The 26,460-nt window shown below is 43.5% G+C and overlaps 1 protein-coding gene across 2 annotated transcripts in view; it reads left to right on the top strand.

The window, feature by feature from the left end:
* The window catches only part of UBE2F (ubiquitin conjugating enzyme E2 F (putative)), a 291,784-nt gene that overhangs the window by 188,136 nt on the left and 77,188 nt on the right, over positions 1-26,460 (top strand). For both annotated transcript variants that reach the window (XM_073553244.1, XM_073553243.1), the window contains exon 7: positions 1,088-1,145. In XM_073553244.1, the coding sequence (XP_073409345.1) occupies positions 1,088-1,145 (58 nt within the window). The remainder of the gene's footprint in view (positions 1-1,087; positions 1,146-26,460) is intronic.

Below are 26,460 nucleotides of genomic sequence, written 5' to 3' on the forward strand. Positions count from 1 at the left end.
GAGCAAGTAGGCTTGTAGAAGCAGTCACCAGGACCGGGCTCCTATATCTACCATGACATACAATAGTAAGCTCCTGTTAGTGAATTCAGATGGCGAGATTTACAGCAAGATCAGCTGATCTTGAGGTTTGGCAAAGGTGCTGAATGTGATGATCTCAGAGCTCTGCGAAGTACGTTTTCAGCAGAGGTTTGCTTTATTTCTAAATCTACCGTTCTCTATTTTTTAATAAGTTAAATTTCCCAGTTGGTCTTCTCTGTGTGAAATTTTCTGCTCCTGATCACACAAATCCACATAATATTGCTGTTTGTGGCAGAAGTAGTGACAAATTATTAGGTTTTCAAGATAAATATCATATGCCATGTTGACGGATTTCACAATGAATACCGGTACTCCGAAATGTGAACATGTAGCCATTTTATCCAAGGCTGTGTTTTCAGCTCATTCTGCTGTAGACCCATGGGTATAAATATTATCTTGTTGTTTTTTGTTGTTTTTCTACTGATTATCTAATTAGACGTAAAGTGCGTTCTTAATAGTGCCATGCATAGCCCACATAATTCCACTTTTCGATTTAGGGGTGCCTATCGTAGGGGGAAACTATGCTAGTGATTTTGAGGCAAACTTCTGGTATATTTCTTTGAGGTCCACTTACCTTGTTCCTCCCCTAGCATTATTTGTGAAAGACACCCTACCGGCAGATTATGGGGCGGATGGCCAGCATAGTTTTTGGGTATGCTATATTGATTATGCTGGGTCCTCGACTAGGGTTATCTATATAGAGGACGCTTCTGGTGATTATGGAGGTGCTCCGTTCATGAGGGACACTTTCCTCATTGTTTAAAGGGGGAGCTGGTCTAGTGTTTATGAAGGGCACTCATCTGGCATTGTTTGTTTATGAGGGCACGTCTGCATACTCACTACATAGATAAGCACATGTATATCGGAGGGTGAGGATAGGTAAAGAACATTGATATGCTCCCTGCTCTTATTTTATCTGTATCTATCTATCCATCCCATACCCCTTTGCAAATAACAGATGAAATAAGACCTCCTCCATTAATATTCCAATTGCTTTTTACTTTTTCAGTTTACTGAGAGAACACTCAATAGATGGCACTGGCTGGGCCCCAACGAGAACCTTAAAGGTAAGGAAAAGTGCATTTTTCAAATTTTATTAGTTAAAGGGAATCTGTCAGCAGGCTTTTGCTATGTAATCTGAGGACATTGCGAGGGTGGTGCTGAGACAGATTCCAGGGATGTGTCACTTATTAGGCTGTGAGCTGTGGTTTCAGGGTATGTGCACACTTCCCTGGTCCAACCGCACCACCTCCTCTGGTAAGCTAATCACGGTCAATATATAATGTATATAGAAAGCTGTGGTGGGGCAGGATTCTGAGCTCTGTTACATCTAAAAGCTCTGATTTTGTCAGGCTGCACCCAGTAAACTAAGTGATACATCGATGGAATCAGGTTCTCTTTCTATATTATGCTGCTCTCAGATGAGGTAGCAAAATCCTGCCAACGGATTCCCTTTAATATGCAATCACGTTTAAGCTTTTCTCCTGCAATATTGATGTTAACCAAGTCAATGTTGATCATTTGAGGGGGGAAACTTAATTACCAACTTCAAATGTGACACTTGAAACAAATTCCTGCCTTAACCACTCTTCTTCAGGTGTTACTGTTTGCAAAGGCATCAGATTCATTTTTCTAACTATTTTAGTGACATCTTCACAATAACTTCCACTGACCGAGAATTCCCAAGTGATCTGTGTCTTTGTCAGTGTATGCTCCCATCGGGTGCTTTTCTGCTTTATGCATTCCAGGATCTCATTCGCCTTCGCAGTAGGTGACGGACGCTGGTTGCTGTAGTTAAATTTGCCGTCGAAAAAAAAAAATATTGGAAGTGTGAATAAGCATTTGTCCTGTGCAGTGGTTTCCACTGTGCAGTGGTTTCCATTGTCAAGTGCATAAACTGACATTTATAGAACATTTGCCACTTTTCTTCTCAAGCCTCTAACTTGTCCAATTAATGTGTAACTTAATTGGGTTTTCCCGGTAACCAAGTGCATTTTAATCAACAGACATTGGAATAAAAGTAAGTTCTACAATGGGATGTATTGAAATAATGTTTCTGTGCTGTGATAATCTTATAAATGTGACCCTGCTGTGCAATGGCTGTGTCTGACCAAACAGAGCTGCTCCAGTTCAAGAGCGCATACAGACATTATAGCGTGGGATCGCAACTGCTGCTTTCTGTGAGGTAAAACATTTCCCTGCCTGTTTAAAAAAACATGTTTCACCTCACAGAAAGAATCAGCTGCAATCCTATACTGTAACGTCTGTATACTATTCTGCTTCCTCCCCTAGACAGGAACTTTTTTTTTCTTAACACATTCAGGATGTGCAGGACGATTCTCTATCACAGCATTAAAGTCCTCCATTGCTTGGCTGCAAGTAAAGGCCTTAAAGATACAAAAATAATTACCTGGTACCTTCCTCACCTGACCTAAAACCAGCTGAGAACTTTTGGGCCCTTTTTAAACAGGAGATTTATGGTTAAGGAAAACAGTCTTCTTTCTGAACAATGTCTAGGAGCCTGTAGTTGATTAATGCCCAAAAAGTTGATCGCCAACATATTAACCCCTTCCCGACCAATGACGCCACATAGGCGTCATGAAAACCGGTGCCATTATGACCAGTGACGCCTATGTGGCGTCATGACTTTAAAGCCCCCCTGCGGGTTGGGTGACCAGGGTCACTGAAAGGTCACCCGACCCGCACATAGAGGACCCTTCAAAGTTAACCCCAGGGCGCGTGGCTTAGCCCCCAGGTGCCTTTGATCGCTCTGATTGGCTGTTTCACTTTTGACAGCTAATCAGAGCGATTGTAATATTTCACTAATTAAATTTGGTTAAATATTATTAAATTTTTATTAATATTATTAAATATTATTATTAAATATTATTAAATATTATTAAATTTTAATATTAAAATTAATATTAATATTAAAAATTAAATTTGGTTAAATATTATAATTCATATTATAATTCATGGCTGGCAAAACCGATCAGCCCCCCCCCCCCCAACCGACTGGAGGCGCCGATCAGCTGCCGACACCGACTGACGGCACTGATCGGCAGCCGCTGTCATAATCTGCCCCCCCCTCCCCTTCCCTCCGCTCCCCCGCCTTCCAATCCACCCCTCACCCTCCACGGTGCCTCCGATGTCCCTCTGGCCTTTCCGGAGTCCCGCCGTCTCTGATGATGGGCGCCGCCATCTTGGAAAATGGCGGGCGCATGCGCAATGCGCCCGCTCGAATCTGCAACGCTGCAGATTCATTCATTTATTTTGATCACTGTGATAAAGTCTCAGTGAACAAAATGGGAAAAAAAAGTAAATCACCGCCCCCCCTTATAACCCCCATATGTAGGGGCATATAATAAAATAAAGAAATTTTTTTTTTTTTTCCATTAGGGTTAGGGTCAGAATTAGGGTTAGAAATAGGGTTAGGGTTGGAGTTAGGGTTAGAGTTGGGATTAGGGTTAGGGGTGTGTTGGGGTTAGGGTTGTGGTTAGGGTTATAATTAGGGTTGGGATTAGGGTTAGGGGTGTGTTGGGGTTAGGGTTGGAGATAGAATTGAGGGGTTTCCACTGTTTAGGCACATCAGGGGGTCTCCAAACGCAACATGGCGCCACCATTTATTCCAGCCAATTTTGCGTTCAAAAAGTCAAACAGCGCTTTCTCCATTCCGAGCCCCGACGTGTGCCCAAACAGTGGTTTACCCCCACATATGAGGTATCGACGTACTCCGGAAAAATTGCACAACATCTTTGGGGGTCTAATTTCTCCTGTTACCCTTGGGAAAATTAAAATATAGTAGGCTAAAAATCATTTTTTGAGGAAAAAAAATATTTTTTTATTTTCACGGCTCTGCGTTACAAACTTCTGTGAAGCACTTGGGAGTTCAAAGTGCTCACCACACATCTAGATTAGTTCCTTGGGTGGTCTAGTTTCCAAAATGGGGACACTTGTGGGGTTTCCACTGTTTAGGTACATCAGGGGCTCTGCAAACGTAACATGACGCCCGCAGACAATTCCATCAAGTCGGCATTTCAAAACGTCACTACTTCCCTTCTGAGCCCTGACGTGTGCCCAAACAGTGGTCCCCCCCCCCATATGGGTGTACCAGCGTACTCAGGACAAACTGGACAACAACTTTCGGGGTCCAATTTCTCCTGTTACCATTGTGAAAATAAAAAATAGCGCACTAAAAAAATCATTTTTTGAGGAATAAAAAAATATTTTTATTTTCACGGATCCGCGTTATAAACTTCTGTGAAGCATCTGGGGGTTCAAAGTGCTCACTATGCTTCTAGATAAGTTCTTTAGGAGGTGTAGTTTCCAAAATGGGGTCATTTATGGGGGAGCGCCAATGTTTAGGCACACAGGGGCACTCCAAACACGACATGGTGTCCGCTAACGATTGGAGCTAATTTTCCATTCAAAAAGTCAAATGACGCTCCTTCCCTTCTGAGCCCTGCCGTGTGCCCAAACAGTGGTTCCCCCCCACATATGAGGTACCAGCGTACTCAGGACAAATTGGACAACAACTTTTGGGATTCAATTTATCCTGTTACCCTTGGGAAAATAAAAAATATCGGGCTAAAAAATCATTTTTGAGGGGAGAAATTTTTTTTTTTTAATTTCATGGCTCTGCGTTATAAACTTCTGTGAAGCACTTGGGGGTTCAAAGTGCTCACTACACATCTAGATGAGCTCCTTTGGGGTTTTATTTTCCAAAATGGGGTCACTTGTGGGGGGTTTCTACTGGTTAGGCACATCAGGGGCTCTGCAAACGCAACATGATGCCCGCAGAACATTCCATCAAACTCTGCATTCCAAAATGGCGGTCCTTCCCTTCTGAGCTCTCCCATGCTTCCAAACAGTGGTTCCCCCCCCACATATGGGGTATCGGTGTACTCAGGACAAATTGCACACCAACTTTTGTGGTCCAATTTCTCCTGTTACCCTTGTGAAAATACAAAATAGCGGGCTAAAAAAATCATTTTTGAGGAAAAAAAATGATATTTTATTTTCACTGCTCTGCGTTATAAACTTCTGTGAGGCACTTGGGGGTTCAAAGTGCTCACCAGACATCTAGATAAGTTCCTTCGGGGGTCTAGTTTCCAAAATCGGGTCACTTGTGGGGGAGCTCCAATGTTTAGGCTCACAGGAGCTCTCCAAACGCGACATGGTGTCCGCTAACAATTGGAGCTAATTTTCCATTCAAAAAGTCAAATGGCGCTCCTTCCCTTCCGGGCCCTGCCGTGCGCCCAAACAGTGGTTTATGACCACATATGAGGTATCGGTGTACTCAGGAGAAATTGCCCAACAAATTTTAGGATCCATTTTATCCTGTTGCCCATGTGAAAATTAAAAAATTGATGCTAAAAGAAAATTTTTGTTGGAAAAATTAAAATGTACATTTTTTCCTTCCATGTTGCTTTAGTTCCTGTGAAGCACCTGAGGGGTTAATAATCTTCTTGAATGTAGTTTTGAGTAGCTTGAGGGGAGCAGTTTTTAGAATGGTGTCACTTTTGGGTATTTTCTGCCATATAAACCCCTCAAAGTGACTTCAAATGTCAGGTGGTCCCTAAAAAAAAAAAAAAAAAAAATGGTTTTGTAAATTTTGTTGTAAAAATGAGAATTCGCTGGTCAACCTTTAACCCTTATAACTTCCTAACAAAAAAAAATTTGTTTCCAAAATTGTGCTGATGTAAAGTAGACGTGTGGGAAATGTTATTTATTAACGATTTTGGGTCACATAACTCTCCGGTTTAACAGAATAAAAATTCAAAATTTGAAAATTGCGAAATTTTCACAATTTTTGCCAAATTTCCATTTTTTTCACAAAGAAACGCAAAAATTATTGACCTAAATTTACCACTAACATGAAGCCCAATATGTCACGAAAAACAATCTCGGAATCACTAGGATGCGTTGAAGCGTTCCTGAGTTATTACCTCATAAAGGGACACTGGTCAGAATTGCAAAAAATGGACTGGTCATTAAGGTCAAAATAGGCTTGGTCATGAAGGGGTTAAGAAACTATCTCCATGAATGGAGCTTTTGCCTGTTATTGAAAAGAAGGGGGCTTTATGATCACTGATAAGCATAATAAGCAATTTAGATGGAAAAATTTACATTTCTCATTGTTGCATAATTCTGTAAATATTTACAGAAATGAGTGCGCTAATAAAACCTTTTCAAAGCTAAGGTCTGTTTCACACATCCGTTTTTTGGCGTCAGTCAAAATCTGCCAATTTCCAAAAAAACCGGATCCGCCAAAAAGGGGCGGATCCGTTTTTTTTCCCCATAGACTTACATTAGTGGCAGATCTTGACTGACGGTCGTCCGTCACACCTGTTTTTTGGCAGATCCACCAAAGTTTTTCGGTCTCCCGGGCGGATGGGACGGACACTGCAACTTTTTTTGACTTGACGGTCCGCTATTTTTAACTGCGCCTGCGTGGAAGCTTTGCTCCAGGAACACTTTTAACCATTAAATGCCGTTCCGAGACCGAGAGAAAATCTCTCTCTCCATTTTCCCGGGCACGGGTTCCTTTAAAATTCAAGCTTCGCCGGATCCGTCTGAACAACGGTCCGGTGCCACACGTTGCTGTCAATCCGCCGACTGATCCGTTTTCCGCCATTTTCGCAGATTACAACTGATCTGTAAAACGGATATGTGAAACAGGCCTAAGTAATCGGATACCAAATGAATTTCATAGGACCTTTTGAACACATTAATGGCTCCTTCATACGTCATTGTGTCCTTTACGTGTGGTGACAGGTTTCACACGTACCCTAGACACTTACACAGACCCATTCAAATGAATGAGTTTGCGCGCATGTCAGTGTGTTTCCATGCACCGTGTATTCATGGGCAAAATCCGTTAACATGTCAGTTTCTTATCAGCAGCACGGGCCACAAAACGTCCCACACACGTGCACTGATGACATCGGTGTGTCATCAGTGTGACACGTAGCGGCGCCTGGGAAAAAGTGGCAGCTCGGGTCAATACCGCATGGTCTCCCTGAGATCAGCATGACCAGGCAACAGTGATGGGAGTTGTATTCAGCATCCACTGTGTACATCGTGTGTAAAATAAATAGGAAAAAATGCTATGGGTTCCTGCTTAATTTTCATAACCAGCAGAGGGAAAGCTGACCGATGAGTGCTGATGTAACTAATCTGGGAAAGTGGACAATATCCCAAAAGGTTCCCAGGCTACTAATAACGGCTCACAGTATGCTTAGCCTTTACTGGTTAGTTTATGGGTGACCCCAGAAAAAAATTAACGTAGAGTCCCCCTATAAATTCTAACCAGCAAAGGCTAAACAGACAGCTGATATTAATAGCCTGGGCAGGGACAAAGGATATTGGCCCCCTCCCGGGCTAAAAAAAAATCGTTCCTCAGGCTCCCCAAAAATGGCGCATCCATAAGACCAGGCAACAATGATCCAAGCTGTCTTCAGCACCCAGCGCCTGGGAACAGCGCAAACTGTACCACTTTTCCCAGGCGCTGGTACGTAGCACACTGATGACATGCCCAAGTAACACACGGGCACGGATAGCTCTGGTACTATTTTTCCCAGTACCAGAAATATCGGGACGTTTGAAAGGAGCCTTAAGTGTATTTTATGAAAGAAGCTGCCATCTAAAAGAGTTGTTCCAAGGGATCTTTTATCTTGTTGGAATGTGCCACAACCTTAGATGGAAAAATATATTTCTTTGCCTCTTGAATGGTAATATAGAAGCAAGATAAGTATCCGATGGATATTGAAGTTCGATTCACCGCGCCCAGGTCAGTGGCGTTGGATTCATCACTGTTTTACTGGTTTTATTGATGACTTATTTTTTATTGGTTTGGGGGTCACTCTTGCAATATTATTTTTTTGAATGGACATTAATAAAAATGTATGTTTGAAAAGTTTTTTAGTGCGATCAGTTCAGTATATATTTATTTTATCTATTTCTGAGCACACAGTCGGTCTGTGCTTTTTGCGAGATCGGCCTTATCTTCAAGTAGGAGCCACTAGTGTTTCTTATACAGCATGTAATAATTTTGCACACTAATATTTGCCCACTAATTCTGCACTCACATTCTCCTCGCTCCAAAACCTCGCTTTTACTTTCTTAAGCCTTCAGGTTTATTAGCCTTTTGGATTGTCTGACAGCGCAGTAGTTGTTCAATAATAAAATTAGTCTTCAAAAATACAAATTCCCCCAATAATTGTGCACACATTGTGTATTATAAAGGTGCTTCCCATGACTATATAAGCATCATTAGGTAACACAATACAGACGTAAGTAATTGGTTTCTTCACATATAGTAGGTAATAATACACTGGCTATGTCCCTGACTTTGTTCTTCACTGAGCCGTTTCCGGAGCCTCGTGTTAGTGATCTTGGACCGCGTCTCACAGTTGTTATATAATGCATAATGTGTTACTTTTTATTCTTGGCATGTAGCACTGTCGGCATAACAAGTATTACACATCATCCACGTCGCCATTCACGATGACCTGAGACAGTGCAAATGCCATACCGGCTGAATCATAATTTACATTATCCGGTACATCGCTAAGTGCCTTTCACACAGGCTTTCAGCTCCACGTATGTGACATCGGCACATTGTGTTGTAGATGTCATTGATTTCTTCCCACGTAATAATGCAATACTTTTCTCTTTTTCATATTCTAATAACCTAAGTATTCGTTAATGGTAACATTCAGAATGATTTTCCATTTGTGCAAGGTTGAAAACTTGAAGTGATTGTCGTCACTTGGTGTCTGCAGCCAGAGTCGACCACAATCATTTTTTCAGTTTGAATCTTCTGAAAATGTCATTGTTGATCTTTATGGAATACACATTTACTATCTGCCCTGCAATAAATGCCCCTCGCCCAGCTCCACTGAGCCTAGAATTATTTTCTATGTAATCTCTGTCTCAATAGTGAAGCAACATGCTGAGACTATTTAGCAAAAATGTCATAATTCAGAATGGATTTCAAATGACTTTGCCAGAATCCTTCCCTTAGTTTCCTTTGATAGTAGATCTATAATCTACAGCTTCCGGCCCCCCTTTTTCCCTCTCTTTGTGGAACAACCACTTTAAAGTGTGTGAAAAAAGCAAAGTATTTTTAATTAATAGATCTTGGAATAATAAAGCTGTGCAATTATAAAAAAAAATGTTCTCTGGTGAAATAATATCTATGTGCCCCTGCTATGTACTCTTGATTGTTGTGTGCATACCACAGGTCCTGCTTAATGAACCGCGAGCATAGTTCATTCATAAGTTAGTGTACAAATGACCACATGGGTTCACTGCTGCTTCTTTTTGTGAGGTGGCACATTTCCCTGCCTGTTTTATCACAGGAGCGAGTGTTTCTGCCACTGCACCAGTTCACTGACTTCATCATAAATCAAGTCTGTGAAATTTAGCCAGAGCTCCTGCTTCGCTCACTTGATTTATGATGAGCTCAGAAGGTTAGAAAGGCAGCGCAGAAAAACTCGCTCCTGTGGTAAAACAGTCAGAGATATTTGTAGCATCACAGAAAGAAACAGCTGCAAGCCCATGTTGTGTCAACTGTATATTCACTTATGCAAAAACACAGCAAACAAGGGAGTACAAAGCTGGGGCACATTTATAAAATTATCTTGGCACATGAACTTTTTTTAAAGCATCCAATTGCGGAACGTATTATTCAAATATCTAGTGGTTAAGAAGTACTTTGTGTGATAACCCTTGTAGGGATTTTAGTCTTTATATTTTAGTGATTTCCTGTATACAGGAGATGCATTTCCTGTAAAATATATGTATATATTATAGGTTGTGTGAAAGTGTGTGCGCCTTCTTTGGAACGTGGCATGATGTCTAGCTTTTGAAGATCTTTTGGTCTACTTAACTTTGTCAGGCAGGTCCTATTTAAGTGATTTCTTGATTGAGAACAGGTTTGTCAGTAATCAGGCCTGGGTGTGGCTATGGAATTTTAACTGATTCCCAAAGATGGGGTAAAACTACAGTTAAAAAAATAAATTAATAGGGGGAAAGGATCATTTCTTCACACAGGGTCTTGTAGGTTTGGATTTCTTTTTCCCTTAATAAAGATCTTCATTTAAAAATTGCATTTTGTGTTTACTTGTGTTATCTTTGTCTAATATTGTAATTTGTTTGGTGATTTCAAACATTTAAGGCTGGTTTCACATTAGCGCTTTTTAAGCGCACGCACGGCCGGGGGTAGCTCCGCCCCCGAGCCGGCTCTCTGCCCGGCGTGCCCGCCCCTTGCTTGTAGCGCCGCCTCCTAGCGCACAGCGGCGCCTGCGATCGGCGCACCCTATCTTTAGCATAGGGTGCGCAGATCGTGCGCAGGCCGTGCGCTAGTTGCGCTTTGACCTGCGCTGCGCACTTTTGACGGTGCGCCGTGCGCGCCAAAATCAAACTTTTCAGATTTTGGCGCGCACGGCGCACCGTCAAGAGTGCGCAGCGCAGGTCAAAGCGCAACTAGCGCACGGCCTGCGCACGATCTGCGCACCCTATGCTAAAGATAGGGTGCGCCGATCGCAGGCGCCGCTGTGCGCTAGGAGGCGGCGCTACAAGCAAGGGGCGGGCACGCCGGGCAGAGAGCTGGCTCGGGGGCGGAGCTACCCCCGGCCGTGCGTGCGCTTAAAAAGCGCTAATGTGAAACCAGCCTTAGTGTGTCAAACATGCAAAAGAATAGGAAACCGGGAAGAGGGCTCATACTTTTTCTGAAAACTGTGTATATACTACCTACTGAGCCCGTTCTACGCCCGGGTGGCGAGCATTTTTATTTGTAAGAAAAGAGATACACCGCGCTATGCTGGGAAGTGAAAAAATGAAATAACTGATTACTCACTTGCTGATATATGAAAGATCACATGGTGGTAGATATATGGCAGTATCCGAGACTATTCACCTTGTCATGGATATGTGTTGCCTCCCATTTGGATGCAAAAACTGCTGAGTAGATAATATAGGGTTAAGTGGGGATAAGCCCGTTAATGTGTTTCAGAAAAAATGAACTAAGCTTAACTTACTCACTTGAGTATATCAGAACCATATTAAATACGTGCTGTAAATGTAGCCATTGCTTAGCAAGGTGAATAGTCTCGGATACTGCCATACATCTACCAACACGTGATCTTTCATATATCAGCAAGTGAGTAATCAGTTATTTCATTTTTTAATTTCCCAGTATACCGCGGTGTATCTCTTTTCTTATCAGCTTTAGCTTTTTTAAACAGGCACCAGCACAGAGCCTGTTACCCACCAGCTGCATCTGGGAACAGTGGACCTCCCTTCTCTGTTCAAGTGGATTGGCGCCAGTAATTTTAAACCATTTTTATTTGTACATTTCCAGCGCCTTTTTTTTTTTTTTTTTTTTAAGACGCCGAGACCGCAAATTTGCATATATGTATTCAATAAAATGGCGCCGGAGAACAACGTAGGCGTACGCGCTGAAAGCGGCATAATTTTCTTGAAGTAATGTACAAAAACATCAACACCGCAGTGCACACGGGACGGCCATAGAGATAATAGGCAGTGCATGCGCATCGCTATGTTGATGTTGTAGTCTATTCAATAAAATGGCGCCGAAGTCGGCGCATGCCACGCTTTCCGGCGCTATATTTTTTTAAGAAACTGTTAAGCAAATTTGCAGACAGTGTCTTAAAAAAAATCGCGCCGGATAGCTCAGTATGCACATGCACTGACTCCAGCGCCATTTTATTGCAGTATTGTACTAAAAAATTAAAGGGAGCCTGTCACCAGAAATAACGCTATTAATCTGCAGATATGCAGGTATCACTCCTGTATGTGAGTCTGAGAATAAAGACACTGTTTTTATTGAACTTTCTGTAGTCCCTGCCTATCTGTCGTGGTGCTCTACATCACCCATCCTATTATATGCTTCCCCATCCTATTATATGCTCCCCAATCCTGGTTTATGCTCCTGCATCGTATTTTATGCTCCCCCATCCTGGTATATTATACACCATCCTGGTCCCCCGTCCTGGTATATGCTTCTCCATCCGGGTAGATTATCCACCATCCTGGTCCTCCGTCCTGGTATGTGCTCCCCCATCCTGGTATATTATACACCATCCTGGTCCCCCGTCCTGGTATATGCTCCCCCATCCTGGTATATTATACACCATCCTGGTCCTCCGTCCTGGTATATGCTCCCCCATCCTGGTATATTATACACCATCCTGGTCCCCCGTCCTGGTATATGATCCCCCATCCTGGTATATTATACACCATCCTGGTCTCCCGTCCTGGTATATGCTTCTCCATCCTGGTAGATTATCCACCATACTGGTCCCCCGTCCTGGTATATGCTTCTCCATCCTGGTAGATTATCCACCATCCTGGTCCTCCGTCCTGGTATATGCTCCCCCATCCTGGTATATTATACACCATCCTGGTCCCCCGTCCTGGTATATGCTCCCCCATCCTGGTAGATTATCCACCATCCTGGTCCCCCGTCCTGGTATATGCTCCCCTATCCTGGTATATTATACACCATCCTGGTCCCCCGTCCTGGTATATGCTTCTCCATCCTGGTAGATTATCCACCATCCTGGTCCCCCGTCATGGTATATGCTCCCCTATCCTGGTATATTATACACCATCCTGGTCTCCCATCCTGGTTTATGCTCCCCCATCCTGGTATATTATACACCATCCTGGTCCCCCGTCCTGGTATATGCTCCCCCATCCTGGTAGATTATCCACCATCCTGGTATATGCTCCCCTATCCTGGTATATTATACACCATCCTGGTCCCCCGTCCTGGTATATGCTTCTCCATCCTGGTAGATTATCCACCATCCTGGTCCCCCGTCCTGGTATATGCTCCCCTATCCTGGTAGATTATCCACCATCCTGGTCCCCCATCCTGGTATATGCTCCCCTATCCTGGTATATTATACACCATCCTGGTCTCCCGTCCTGGTATATGCTTCTCCTTATCCACCATCCTAGTCCCCCATCCTGGTATATGCTTCTCCATCCTGGTAGATTATCCACCATCCATCCTAGTCCCCCATCCTGGTATTTGCTCCCCCACCCTGGTCCCTTAGATTGCATTATGTCCTCTTGGCGCGGAGATCGTGGTATGCGATCAGTGCCTATGCATACTGCGATGTCCGGCACCACAATCCTCCAGCCTCGTCCTCCCGGTCTATTAACGCTGGATGTGTCCTTCTGATTTCAGCCACACTGCGCAGGCGCAGTCTATACAGGCTTCGGACAGAAGGACGCATCCAGTGTTATATTATAGATATATATATTGTGGTGTAGTGACCACTATGTCCGCTAGGGGGCGCTGTGTGGGTGTCCCAGGACGGGTGTACAGGCACATTCAGTGTGGCAATAGGAGCAGGGTCCTAAATGACCATTATGTGTCTCAAGGTGGGTGGCCTTGGGATGCAGGCTCCAGGGTGTATTGATCAGCAGAGGTACTGCTGATATTTCTGTTACACAGTGTCAGGGAAGCCTGTGTGTGTCTGTGTGCAATAGAACCTTTATTGAGGTCATAGCCATGTGATCACCTGTGGGTGTGGTTACAGGGCTATGTAATTGAGGTGTCTAGCAGATGTGAGAGAGTGAGAGGGAGTCTGTCAGAGTGTGGACAGACTTCCATGTGTCCAGCTGGGACACTACCAAAAGTGGCCTGTGTATATTGGCTGTAGGTGAGGACGGATAAGCTTCCTCTGTTTGCTGAGGCTCCAGGACTGAGCCTGAAACAATGGACACATATGCTGGTTCTTGCCTGAGCTAAAGGCTATTCCATGTGTCCAGGTGGGACCCTACAGAAAGTGGTCTGTGTTCCAAGGAAGGAGAAGCCTTCCTGTGTCTGCGGCTGCAGATAGAGCGCTGCTCTGGACATTGCCCTGGCCTGTGTGCACAGGACCGGAGGGAACACAGCCCAGCTAAGGACTGTTTATGTGCTGTGTATGGTTTATGAAGCAATAAACCCTGTGAACTTTTAAAGGAACGTGCCTCATGTTTGTCTCCCGCTGCACCGAAGCGAGTCGAAACCCCTACAACATGTATGAATGTGTGTATGTATATATGTATAATGTATACAGATAAATATATATTACCAGATAATGGAACAAGTGTTGTTGGGTTGTTTTTTGTTGTACTATTTGAATTTTCAGATTGTTCTAGTTTCTGCGTATTATTATGGGGTCACTCTCATTGCTCGAGCTTCTGTTCTGTTCACAACGACTATATAAACCAAAGTGCTGCGGAATATGATGGCGCTATATAAGCAACGCATAATAAATATTAAAATACACCAATAGACATAATCGTTAACTGGTGTAGAATGGTTTTCCAGCTGTGCGCTCTGATCTGAGCGGTGAGTAGAGAGGAATGGTCTGTGACCATCCTCTGTTGTGCATGGTGGATCCTGTCTTATCTATATACTTGTTCTCTGTTGTTGTAATCTTGGCTGTCATCATCATGAGACGAGACCAGAATAATGATGTGAACAGACCAGCATGTGTCAGCCGATTAGGTTAGTGGTGTGGGTGAAAATTGCAAGATTTTAGGATTGCTATCTCTTGCTCTTACTCTATATATGGATATGTGTATAGGTATATTTCTGAAAATAATGAATTGATGTAAACATTAGATCATTTTCTAATGATTTTCCCTTTTAAACATTGTAAATAGGTTTATGTGTGTTCCTTGTAGGCAGTTTTCTGCATGCCTAAACTACTGGATACGGAGCATTTATTATTGGGTGTTGCCCAGTTGGCCAGGTTCTTGTCTTTTTCTTTGTTGTTTTGCACAAAATCGGCTTGTTAATGGTGAATTGATGAACAGTCCCACAGTGACTACATTGTCCTCTTGAATAATGAATGTCCCTATTAGCTTAATTGTTTTTTAACCCTTTTTTTTGTGAAGGATCAGCAGATCCAGACTCTAGTGTGGGTTGATAAGACTTCCAGTAGTCAATAGTACCTTCTCACAAGGAGTCTACCCCCTTTATCTATCTTTTCTATATATAATGGTCCTGCATTGAAAAGGAATTTCTCAATATCAGCCCTTGGGAAATTTCCTTTTACATGGACCTGGATGGTGCAAGAGATGCAGATGGTCCCCAAATATGATGCAGATTTTGGTGTGAAATTGACTCGCAATATTTATGTCAAAACCGATACATTTGACTGGATTTCAAGCCAAGTCCAATGTGGCCGCAGAGGAAAGAAATATCTATAGGAGACACTTGGGCAGCATTTATATACAAAATAAAAAATGTGCACCTCTTTGCCGGCCTACGTAGCCACACTAAAATCTACCGGTCTTCAGGAGCGCTCCACTCTGCTGCCTCATAAGTTCCTGCCTGACCGTTCGGACCACCAGCGTAAACTGCCCCTCGCCAATGAGGTTACTAGAATCGGCTATAACCCTGGAGTATCTGCATAGCACAAGGTCACTGAAGCTTTCAGAGCACCGCTTGCAGGCTCTGTTGGAAAGGGCTTACAACCACGCTCTTCTTGCCTAGAAAACCGGTCACCCCTGGAGATTATTCGTTGCCTAGGTTACTGGCCACTTCTACAGTCTAACTATAAATAAAAAATGAACCCTATGTGAGAACAGAGACAATAATTTTAATACAAGGTAAATTGCAAAGCTGCATGGTTCTTTTACAGGCACTAAGTTTGCAATAATCTAAACAGGCGTAGTCCAACTCACCGTAACACATGCAGTCCAGTATGCAGCAGGGCTGTGGAGTCGGTAAGCCAAAGCTGCGACTCCGACTCCTCAATTTCCCTTACACCGACTCCACGACTCCCACATATATTGCTTATATTTAAGTGAAAAATTTATTCTAGTACAATATGAACATCAGACATTAAATCATTTTTATGATACAATCATCAAGATATTTAGATAGAACATAATATTTTTTGGAATACAACTTTAGAACACAAAAAACTGTAATAAATTGTAAACATGTAATACACTATGTAATATCGATTACATATATATGTGTGTATGTGTATACAGTGTGTGTGTGTGTGTGTGTGTATATATATATATATATATATATATTGTGTGTGTGTATATATATATAACACTATGTAATAAACTATAAGTGGCAAAAAACAGTTTTCAACAAAAACATACTAAATAACATTTGTGCAGTCTATGAATTTGTTCTAAGAAATAAAATTGCCTCCATTAGATCCTCCTTCATAGATGACCTCAAATCTGACCTAATAATTTTAAGACTAGAGAACAACCTCTCTACAGTAACTTGGGTTGGAGGCAAAGCCGTAACCACATGGGCAACATCTCTAACAATTTCCGGGTATAAAGGAATTGCCTCATGCACAGTCAGTTTTGATGAACGGTTGAATTTTTCTATTTCTTTGAGAGCAAGTGAAACATTTTGCTGACATATAGTCAATCTGCTTGCTATAGGAGACAGAGTGAAATCTTTTTCCTTGCGGCAATGCTTTGCCTGCTCCATGTCATACAAATGCTTGTCAAAGTCAAGCTCCTCATCTGATGAGGATGAAGATATGGCAGCAGTAGCACTGTCAGGACCCTAGTCCTCTTGCGCCTGGCAGTCCTCCTGTAGGCCACTCATCCTAACTGCTACCTCAGTCAGAGCTTCTTTTCCTTTAGTAAGCTGTTGATCATCAAGCAATATACGATGACTTGGGTCCACATAAACAGCTGCCAGAAAAATTTTATTTTCCAATAGCTGTGTCTCTCTCCGTTTCATTGAAGTAGAAATGCCATCTGCGATTAAACAGCAAAATAGCAAATTCTTCCGCTCCCTCATGAAAATGCCAGGAGTTAAATCCTCAGCTTGTAATTTTTTAGTCACAGTAAATGGGTGATTAAGGAATTCCTTCAATTCAGCCACCTGTGTCCATTGACCTTCATTTAGGGTTCCCTGAGGGTTCGCCATATCTATAAGAAGCGGTTTTAGTTGATCAACAATTGCCCTTTTCCAGCACGTCTCTTCAAGATGGAATCAATTTTAGGGGTTCTGGCGGCAATATCCAATTTCCTCACTTTTCCAATCAGATTTCCAGCATGTCCCTCTTGCAGACTATCTCTTATTGCCAGCTGCAGCGTGTGCACAACACAGCACATGTGATGAATAGGAAAGTGTTTTGAAGCAGCTTCAACAAGATCATCTATTTCTACAGTATAACTTTGCTGTTCTTCTGTAGTAATATCTGTTTGTTCCTCAGTTACATGAACAGCACTGTGGCCTTCCATCTCAAACATACTGAATCCTAGATGTTCCTCTAGCTGTTGTTCATTACTCTCATTCATCAGTGTAATTGTACTTATGTTTGAAGCATTGTCCGTTACAATAGCAAGAACCTGTTCTTTTTTGAGTTCGTAATCTTGCAGAACTTTTTCCACTAAGGCCTGGAGAAACTGGCTGCTGTGATGAGCTTTACTATCTTTTACTGCCAGCGTGTTGGTAACAATTTTTGTTGTCACAAACATATCGAACATTGATGGCAAAATGGTTCACTCTGTGACGTGTGCAGCCATCCATTTTAAGAAACATGAAGCGTCTTTTGAGAGTCTTTTTAAGGTCTTCCTTTTGTTTAAGGGCTTCTTCAATCACTAATTTTCTAATACTTTCTCTTTCCAGAGAAACACTAAGTTTGCGGGCCATTTCTCCATTAAGAGCTGTAAACGCTGGTCGTGCAAATAATGTTAATGGTACACCGCCCTTCACAACAAGCTGTATGAGCTGTCTTTTAGACATATCTGCTTTCATTGTTACAGTAACTTTTCTCATTTACAAAATATCTTGTTAATGATGTTTGAGACGCTCTTTCCTCCTCCTTTGCCTGGCAGGAAGTGTTAGTCTGTGTGCTACCCTACCCGGCTTTCATTTTTTGGTACAGATAAGATATGGAGACAGATTTGGATAAATGGATGGATAGAGCAGATTTCTAATCTGCTTTTGATATTGAAAACATTATCTATGAGCTCAAAAACCTTTCAGGTGATGCGTTTTTTTAAAAATCTCATCAGCTTTTGCAGCTGAAAAACGTATCCACAAAAAACGCAGCAAAAATGCTGTGTGTGAATGTAGCCTTAGATCAGGAATAGAACAGCCATTTATAGGGCATTTCATAACTTTCCCAAATTCCTATGAAAAAATATTCAGCACATTCTGCATTGAACTACTGTACCCAATTTATTATATATTTTAGGAGTCGGTCCATTTTATACCGACTCCGACTCCAACTCCACCAAAATGAGCACCGACTCCGACTCCACAGCCCTGGTATGCAGGGAGCAACGTCCTGACCAAGCAGGGCTGTGGAGTCGGTAAGCCAAACCTGCGACTCCGACTCCTCAATTTCCCTTACACCGACTCCAACTCCGACTCCGACTCCACGACTCCGACTCCCACACATATTGCTTATATTTAAGTGAAAAATTTATTGTAGTACAATGTGAACCTCAGACATTTAATCATTTTTATGATCCAATAATCAAGATATTTAGATAGAACAGAATATATATTGGTGTACTACCCGGTTTTCATTCTTTTTGGTACAGATACGATATGGATAGACAGATATGGATAAATGGATAGAGCAGATTTCTAATCTGCTTTTGATATTGAAAACATTATCTATGAGCTCAAAAACCTTTCAGGTGATGCAGTTTTTTAAAAAGATGATCAGCTTTTGCAGCTGAAAAACGTATCCTCAAAAAACACAGGAAAAACGCTGTGCGTGAATGTAGCCTTAGATCAGGAATAGAACAGTCATTTATAGGACATTTCATAACTTTCCCAAACTCCTATAAAAAAAATATTCAGCACATCCTGCATTGAATTACTGTACCCAATTTATTATATATTTTAGGAGTCGAGGTCGGTCCATTTTATACCGACTCCAACTTCGACTCCACCAAAATGAGCACCGACTCCGACTCCACGACTCCGACTCCACAGCCCTGTGACCAAGCATAGGAAAATATGGAAAAACAGTGGGGTTCCAGCTTCTCGGACCTTACTGTTTTTCTTCACTCCATCTCACCCTGATTACAGCTTCCAAAAACCTTCAGCACAGAAAAGCCCCTCCTGTCCGCCGAGCGTGTAACAAATAGATTTCCCAGCCGGTTTGGAATACCGCATGTAGTTTGTACTGATTGAGCGTGCCTGGTTTAATTTTATTATGTCTTTAAATAAAATTTTTGAAATATTTCAAACAAAGATTTGGCCGGAATATCCCGTGTTACATACTTTTACCCATTTACGATCATAAATGGCTTATTTAGGTGCAGATAAAATGAAAATTCTGGGCATTTCTGCAACAGATATGATTTGCAACGCATAGGGTATGTTCATATGTTGCATACAACACGTGTGTTGTCACTTTTTTTTTGCCGCATTTTTACTTGTACTTTTCAATTATTGGGTGAAAAAAACGATACAAAAAAGCTGAATGAATTTGCATACTGCGTCTTGGCAAAAACGAAGCAGGGCTCAAAATAAGGTTGCAAAAAATCCGCAAAACATATGCATGAGATTTAAGAAAGCTCATTGATTGTGCTGGTACTGTAAAATATTGCATGTTGTATGTGTCAAAAATGCCTTGTCAATATACCCTTGGGATGGCACGAACCTGCTGCCGATTTTTACCCTGATTTTGTACTGTACTTTTGGTTGCAGATTCTCTGACAAATCCATGGGGCATGAACTCGCCCTTATGCATCGCCCTTCTATTTTATCCACCACATTAGGCTCAAATGTGAACTTTTATACTGCATGAATTCATCCCGACATCATGGTTGGTGGTAGTTCTTTCTGCCCAACCACTAACCATGCCAGCCACTCCATAAACCTCTAGGTTTGGACCTCCTGCTCAGCCCAATGAGTGTGTTCTTCCAGTAGGGCATGTTATATAAGTGCACCCCCTGCACCGCATTGTAGAGTATATGCCAATGCTTTCTTAGTGTGTATATGTATTTCCAATACGTGTGATCTAACCAAGGAATAGCTGTCCAGATTGCATACCTTCATTTACCGCAACAGATGTTGTATGTGCAAAACGCCTGTCTTGGCATTCACGCTGTAGGGATCGCCTTGGGTTCTACTGAAATAGACAGATGCGGGACGCGCAGAAGGAATTAATCAGAAGGAAAAATAGCTTTAGTGATGGAGGCATTGGACTGATAAAATGGGACCCTGCATTTTTTCCAAGTCTCATTATCCAATTCTTCAGCATTATACTGGATGGATGATGGATGTTCTAAGATGTCTCAACCATGTGGATTACCTCACTGTATAATAACTTCTGTGCATGCGATGTCTATATTACCATGAATTCTTCTGGGTTTTTTTTGGTTAATGAAACATTGTGTCTAAATTTATCAAAATTGAAAGAGCACCATTCAGTCCCTACGGATGCCTTCTCATTGCGTTCAGGCACCCATTCCTTGGCCCTGTCGGAGCTTGCGTCCGAACCTCCTGCAAAACGGGATAAGGACGTATCCTCCAACGGGGCCATAGGCTATGATGATGCTGGAAAAGCGAACGTGCGCCCTGACATGCATCATTTTTGGGCATTTAGGCCTACTAGAGGCGGACACTCAGGCGCAAAACATCCACCCATGTGAGGTTGAAGAATAAGTGCTTAGGACCCCACCCTGGTAGAGATTTTTAGAACATATTCACAAGTAGTGTTTTTTTATTGCTATTTTTAAGGGGAAAAAACCGCAGCTTTTTACAGTACTAGCAAAATAAATGAGACTGCTAATATCTCAATTGCGCTTTTTTTTTCTTGCGGTTTTGAGCTGCGGTGCGTTTTTAAAACCTTCAACAGTCTCAATTCTTTGTCTTTTTTCTATATTTTTTTTACTCATTCGATTGAATTCATTAAGAAAGCAAGGAAAGTCCATGTTTTTTTTGCCAACACTGCACTTTTCATGTTGTAAAAAATACTGCAAAGCGTTTTTGTGTTTTCACTGCATATTTTTTTTGCATTAAACATGCAGATAAGTTCATGGGATTAATAAAAAGCTAATTCCCACTGTGATTTTTTTTTTTTGTTTTTTTTTTTTGTGCCTAATAAAACTGATGTGTTATTTTAAAAACTGAAACTTGCCAATTTTTATTGCAGTACATATGTGGATTTTCTCCATAGACATTAATGAGAGAGAGAGAATCTGCAGATAAAAATGCCTGTGCGTTGTATGCAATGAAAAAAACACAAGTATTGGTGCGGATATCAGCGAATTAGAAATGCACCAAATACTCATCATTAGCCTCACTTTCCTGTAGGTTTTCTTTTCCTAAGCTGTCAGCTCTATTTTATTTCCAGCTCCCACTTGCAAATAAATCTGACACATTTGTACCAATTTAATTCTATGCTTGTGTTCTGCTTGGCATTTTTTTCCTGCTTCATTCAGGTCGCGAACCGATGGATAAAAAAAGGCAGCATGCTGTGATTGCATGCGAAATTCGGATCGCGCGCACCCATCTAAGTCTATGGGTGGATATGAAACTCAGATATCACTGGAGTGCAGTGTGATTCCCGCAGACACCGGCAATGGAGGAGATGGAGAAATTAATTTCTCTGTCTCCTGTGCTCCGATTCTCTCATGCGAGAGGATCGGAACTCAGTAAAATGTCACTTGGCTCACGATCTCAGCAGGATGTGATACGCTAGTGTGACTCCGGCCTAATACTCGCCATTCGAGTATTCGTAATCAATGGCCATCCTTCCTGTCATTTGCCATAAATGTCTAATTTTTTTTGATACCTAGTGTAAATGTTGCTGTTCTCCTGAATCTGGCGCTTTTAATTTCTATTTGCTTTTCTTCATTCCTGAGATATACATGCAACTCTAATCTTGTTAGACAAGTGGGTGTGGTGCTCAACTCTTCTCTTGTCTGTTGGAGTCTTATTGAGGACCCTGCCCTCTTGATTGGAAAAGAGAGGGCCATAGCTTGGGGCTAATAATACACAATGCCGGTTTCACGGATCGTAGCGGCATTTACACCAGGTAAAACAAATTGCATATTTATGCCAAGTGACCCCTTAACCCCTTCCCACAAATGGATGTAACAATACGTCCAAATTGCACGTGATTTCCCTCAGTCTGATGATCAGTAATGTCTGATGGATAGCAGGGGCTCAGGAGTTGGGCATATTACATCCCCCGCTATGGTCTGCTTCTACACACAGCCGGGCTCATGCTACAAGCACTGGCGTAACTACCGGGGTAGCAGCCGAAGCGGTTGCTTTGGGGCCCAGCCTATATAGGGGCCCGGGGCCCCGGCTCCGATCGGCGCTACCCGGGTAGTGCAATTAAGTACATACTCACCTCTCCTGCATGTCTCTTGCAGCCCCCCCCTGCTTATTCCATCTTCTCAGCACTGTTCGTCCTGCTTTCAGCGGCCGCTCATTACATATGCGCATATGTAATGAGCGGCACCACGTGGACACTGAAAGCAGAAAGAGCAGCGCTGAGATGGAATAATCACGGGGGGAGGCTGCAAGAGACATGCAGGAGAGGTGAGTATAATGGAGGGAGCCATATTCACCTGTCCCCCGTTCCACCGCTGCGCATCGCTCTGCTGTCTTGCTTCCTCTGGCAGTGACGTTCAGGTCAGAGGGCGCCATGACGTAGTTAGCAGGCGCCCTCTGCCTGAACAGTCACTGTGCAGGGCCGGCAACGCTGAGGAGCTGCAGAGACTAGGTGAGTATATAGGTTTTTTTTTTCTTTAATTGAGACAGCGGCAGCAGCATTGTAAGGGGCCACTAATGACCGTGCAGCATTACAAGGGGCCAGTAATCACTGTACAGCATTACAAGGGGCCATTAATCACTGTGCAGCATTACAAGGGGCCACTAATCACTGCGCAGCATTACAAGGGGCCACTAATCACTGTGCAGCATTACAAGGGGCCACTAATCACTGTGCAGCATTACAAGGGGCCACTAATCACTGTGCAGCATTACAAGGGGCCACTAATCACTGTGCAGCATTACAAGGGGCCACTAATCACTGTGCAGCATTACAAGGGGCCACTAATCACTGTGCAGCATTACAAGGGGCCACTAATCACTGTGCAGCATTACAAGGGGCCACTAATCACTGCGCAGCATTACAAGGGGCCACTAATCACTGTGCATCATTACAAGGGGCCACTAATCACTGTGCATCATTACAAGGGGCCACTAATCACTGTGCATCATTACAAGGGGCCACTAATCACTGTGCAGCATTACAAGGGGCCACTAATCACTGTGCAGCATTACAAGGGGCCAGTAATCACTGTGCAGCATTACAAGGGGCCAGTAATCACTGTGCAGCATTACAAGGGGCCAGTAATCACTGTGCAGCATTACAAGGGGCCAGTAATCACTGTGCAGCATTACAAGGGGCCAGTAATCACTGTGCAGCATTACAAGGGGCCAGTAATCACCGTGCAGCATTACAAGGGGCCACTAATGACCGTGCAGCATTACAAGGGGCCAGTAATCACTGTGCAGCATTACAAGGGGCCACTAATCACTGTGCAGCATTACAAGGGGCCACTAATCACTGTGCAGCATTACAAGGGGCCACTAATCACTGTGCAGCATTACAAGGGGCCACTAATCACTGTGCAGCATTACAAGGGGCCACTAATCACTGTGCAGCATTACAAGGGGCCACTAATCACTGTGCAGCATTACAAGGGGCCACTAATCACTGTGCAGCATTACAAGGGGCCACTAATCACTGTGCAGCATTACAAGGGGCCACTAATCACTGTGCAGCATTACAAGGGGCCACTAATCACTGTGCAGCATTACAAGGGGCCACTAATCACTGTGCAGCATTACAAGGGGCCACTAATCACTGTGCAGCATTACAAGGGGCCCAGTAATCACTGTGCAGCATTACAAGGGGCCACTAATCACTGCAGCATTACAAGGGGCCACCAATCACTGTGCAGCATTACAAGGGGCCACTAATCACTGTGCAGCATTACAAGGGGCCAGTAATCACTGTGCAGCATTACAAGGGGCCACTAATCACTGTGCATCATTACAAGGGGCCACTAATCACTGTGCATCATTACAAGGGGCCACTAATCACTGTGCATCATTACAAGGGGCCAGTAATCACTGTGCAGCATTACAAGGGGCCAGTAATCACTGTGCAGCATTACAAGGGGCCAGTAATCACTGTGCAGCATTACAAGGGGCCAGTAATCACTGTGCAGCATTACAAGGGGCCAGTAATCACTGTGCAGCATTACAAGGGGCCAGTAATCACTGTGCAGCATTACAAGGGGCCAGTAATCACTGTGCAGCATTACAAGGGGCCAGTAATCACTGTGCAGCATTACAAGGGGCCAGTAATCACTGTGCAGCATTACAAGGGGCCACTAATGACCGTGCAGCATTACAAGGGGCCAGTAATCACTGTGCAGCATTACAAGGGGCCACTAATCACTGTGCAGCATTACAAGGGGCCACTAATCACTGTGCAGCATTACAAGGGGCCACTAATCACTGTGCAGCATTACAAGGGGCCACTAATCACTGTGCAGCATTACAAGGGGCCACTAATCACTGTGCAGCATTACAAGGGGCCACTAATCACTGTGCAGCATTACAAGGGGCCACTAATCACTGTGCAGCATTACAAGGGGCCACTAATCACTGCAGCATTACAAGGGGCCACCAATCACTGTGCAGCATTACAAGGGGCCACTAATCACTGTGCAGCATTACAAGGGGCCAGTAATCACTGTGCAGCATTACAAGGGGCCACTAATCACTGTGCATCATTACAAGGGGCCACTAATCACTGTGCATCATTACAAGGGGCCACTAATCACTGTGCATCATTACAAGGGGCCAGTAATCACTGTGCAGCATTACAAGGGGCCAGTAATCACTGTGCAGCATTACAAGGGGCCAGTAATCACTGTGCAGCATTACAAGGGGCCAGTAATCACTGTGCAGCATTACAAGGGGCCAGTAATCACTGTGCAGCATTACAAGGGGCCAGTAATCACTGTGCAGCATTACAAGGGGCCAGTAATCACTGTGCAGCATTACAAGGGGCCACTAATCACTGTGCAGCATTACAAGGGGCCACTAATCACTGTGCAGCATTACAAGGGGCCACTAATCACTGTGCAGCATTACAAGGGGCCACTAATCACTGTGCAGCATTACAAGGGGCCACTAATCACTGTGCAGCATTACAAGGGGCCACTAATCACTGTGCAGCATTACAAGGGGCCACTAATCACTGTGCAGCATTACAAGGGGCCCAGTAATCACTGTGCAGCATTACAAGGGGCCACTAATCACTGCAGCATTACAAGGGGCCACCAATCACTGTGCAGCATTACAAGGGGCCAGTAATCACTGTGCAGCATTACAAGGGGCCAGTAATCACTGTGCAGCATTACAAGGGGCCCAGTAATCACTGTGCAGCATTACAAGGGGCCCAGTAATCACTGTGCAGCATTACAAGGGGCCCAGTAATCACTGTGCAGCATTACAAGGGGCCCAGTAATCACTGTGCAGCATTACAAGGGGCCCAGTAATCACTGTGCAGCATTACAAGGGGCCACTAATCACTGCAGCATTACAAGGGGCCACCAATCACTGTGCAGCATTACAAGGGGCCAATAATCACTGTGCAGCATTACAAGGGGCCACCAATCACTGTGCAGCATTACAAGGGGCCATTAATCACTGTGCAGCATTACAAGGGGCCACCAATCACTGCAGCATTATATGGGGCATATGTTATTATGGAGCATGTTATAGGGCCACCATTATTCACTGTGCAGCATTATTAGGCATATTTTTGTATGGAGCATCTTATGAAACCCATCATGAACTTTATGGAGCATCTTATGGGGCCAATTTTATTTTTGAAATTTACCAGTAGCGTCGTCATTTCCACCCTAGGCTTATACACGAATCAGTAAGTTTTCCCAGTTTTTTGTGACAAAATTAGGGGGGGTCGGCTTATACACGAGTATATACGGTACATTACTGCGGCGTTCCGGCGGGTGCTGTGGCCAACGCTGTCTTGGGGGCCCGGTGTGTGTAGTGTAGGGGATTCGGGGCCCCGGTGGAAAAAAATGTACACTATGATTTTGCAGCCTACGCTGCATTTCTGTGCCTGCTGTGCAGAGCGAAGCACATATTGGGCCCGCTTCCCTGCCTGCAGCCAGTGTATTGCTTCAGACTAGTTCAGTCCCGCCCCTTCCCTGAGCCCTCGCTGTCTATTAGCTCTTTGCAGAGCTGCCTGCCGCATGGACCTCTGGGAAATGTAGTTCCTGGAGGTCGGTTTGCGCGGAGGAAGGCAGGCAGCCCTCACTGTCTCAGCTTAA

The sequence above is a fragment of the Dendrobates tinctorius genome, unplaced genomic scaffold (assembly GCF_039654945.1).
Source record: "Dendrobates tinctorius isolate UK_male_01 unplaced genomic scaffold, ASM3965494v1 ptg000199l, whole genome shotgun sequence".
Classification (NCBI taxonomy): Eukaryota; Metazoa; Chordata; class Amphibia; order Anura; family Dendrobatidae; genus Dendrobates; species Dendrobates tinctorius.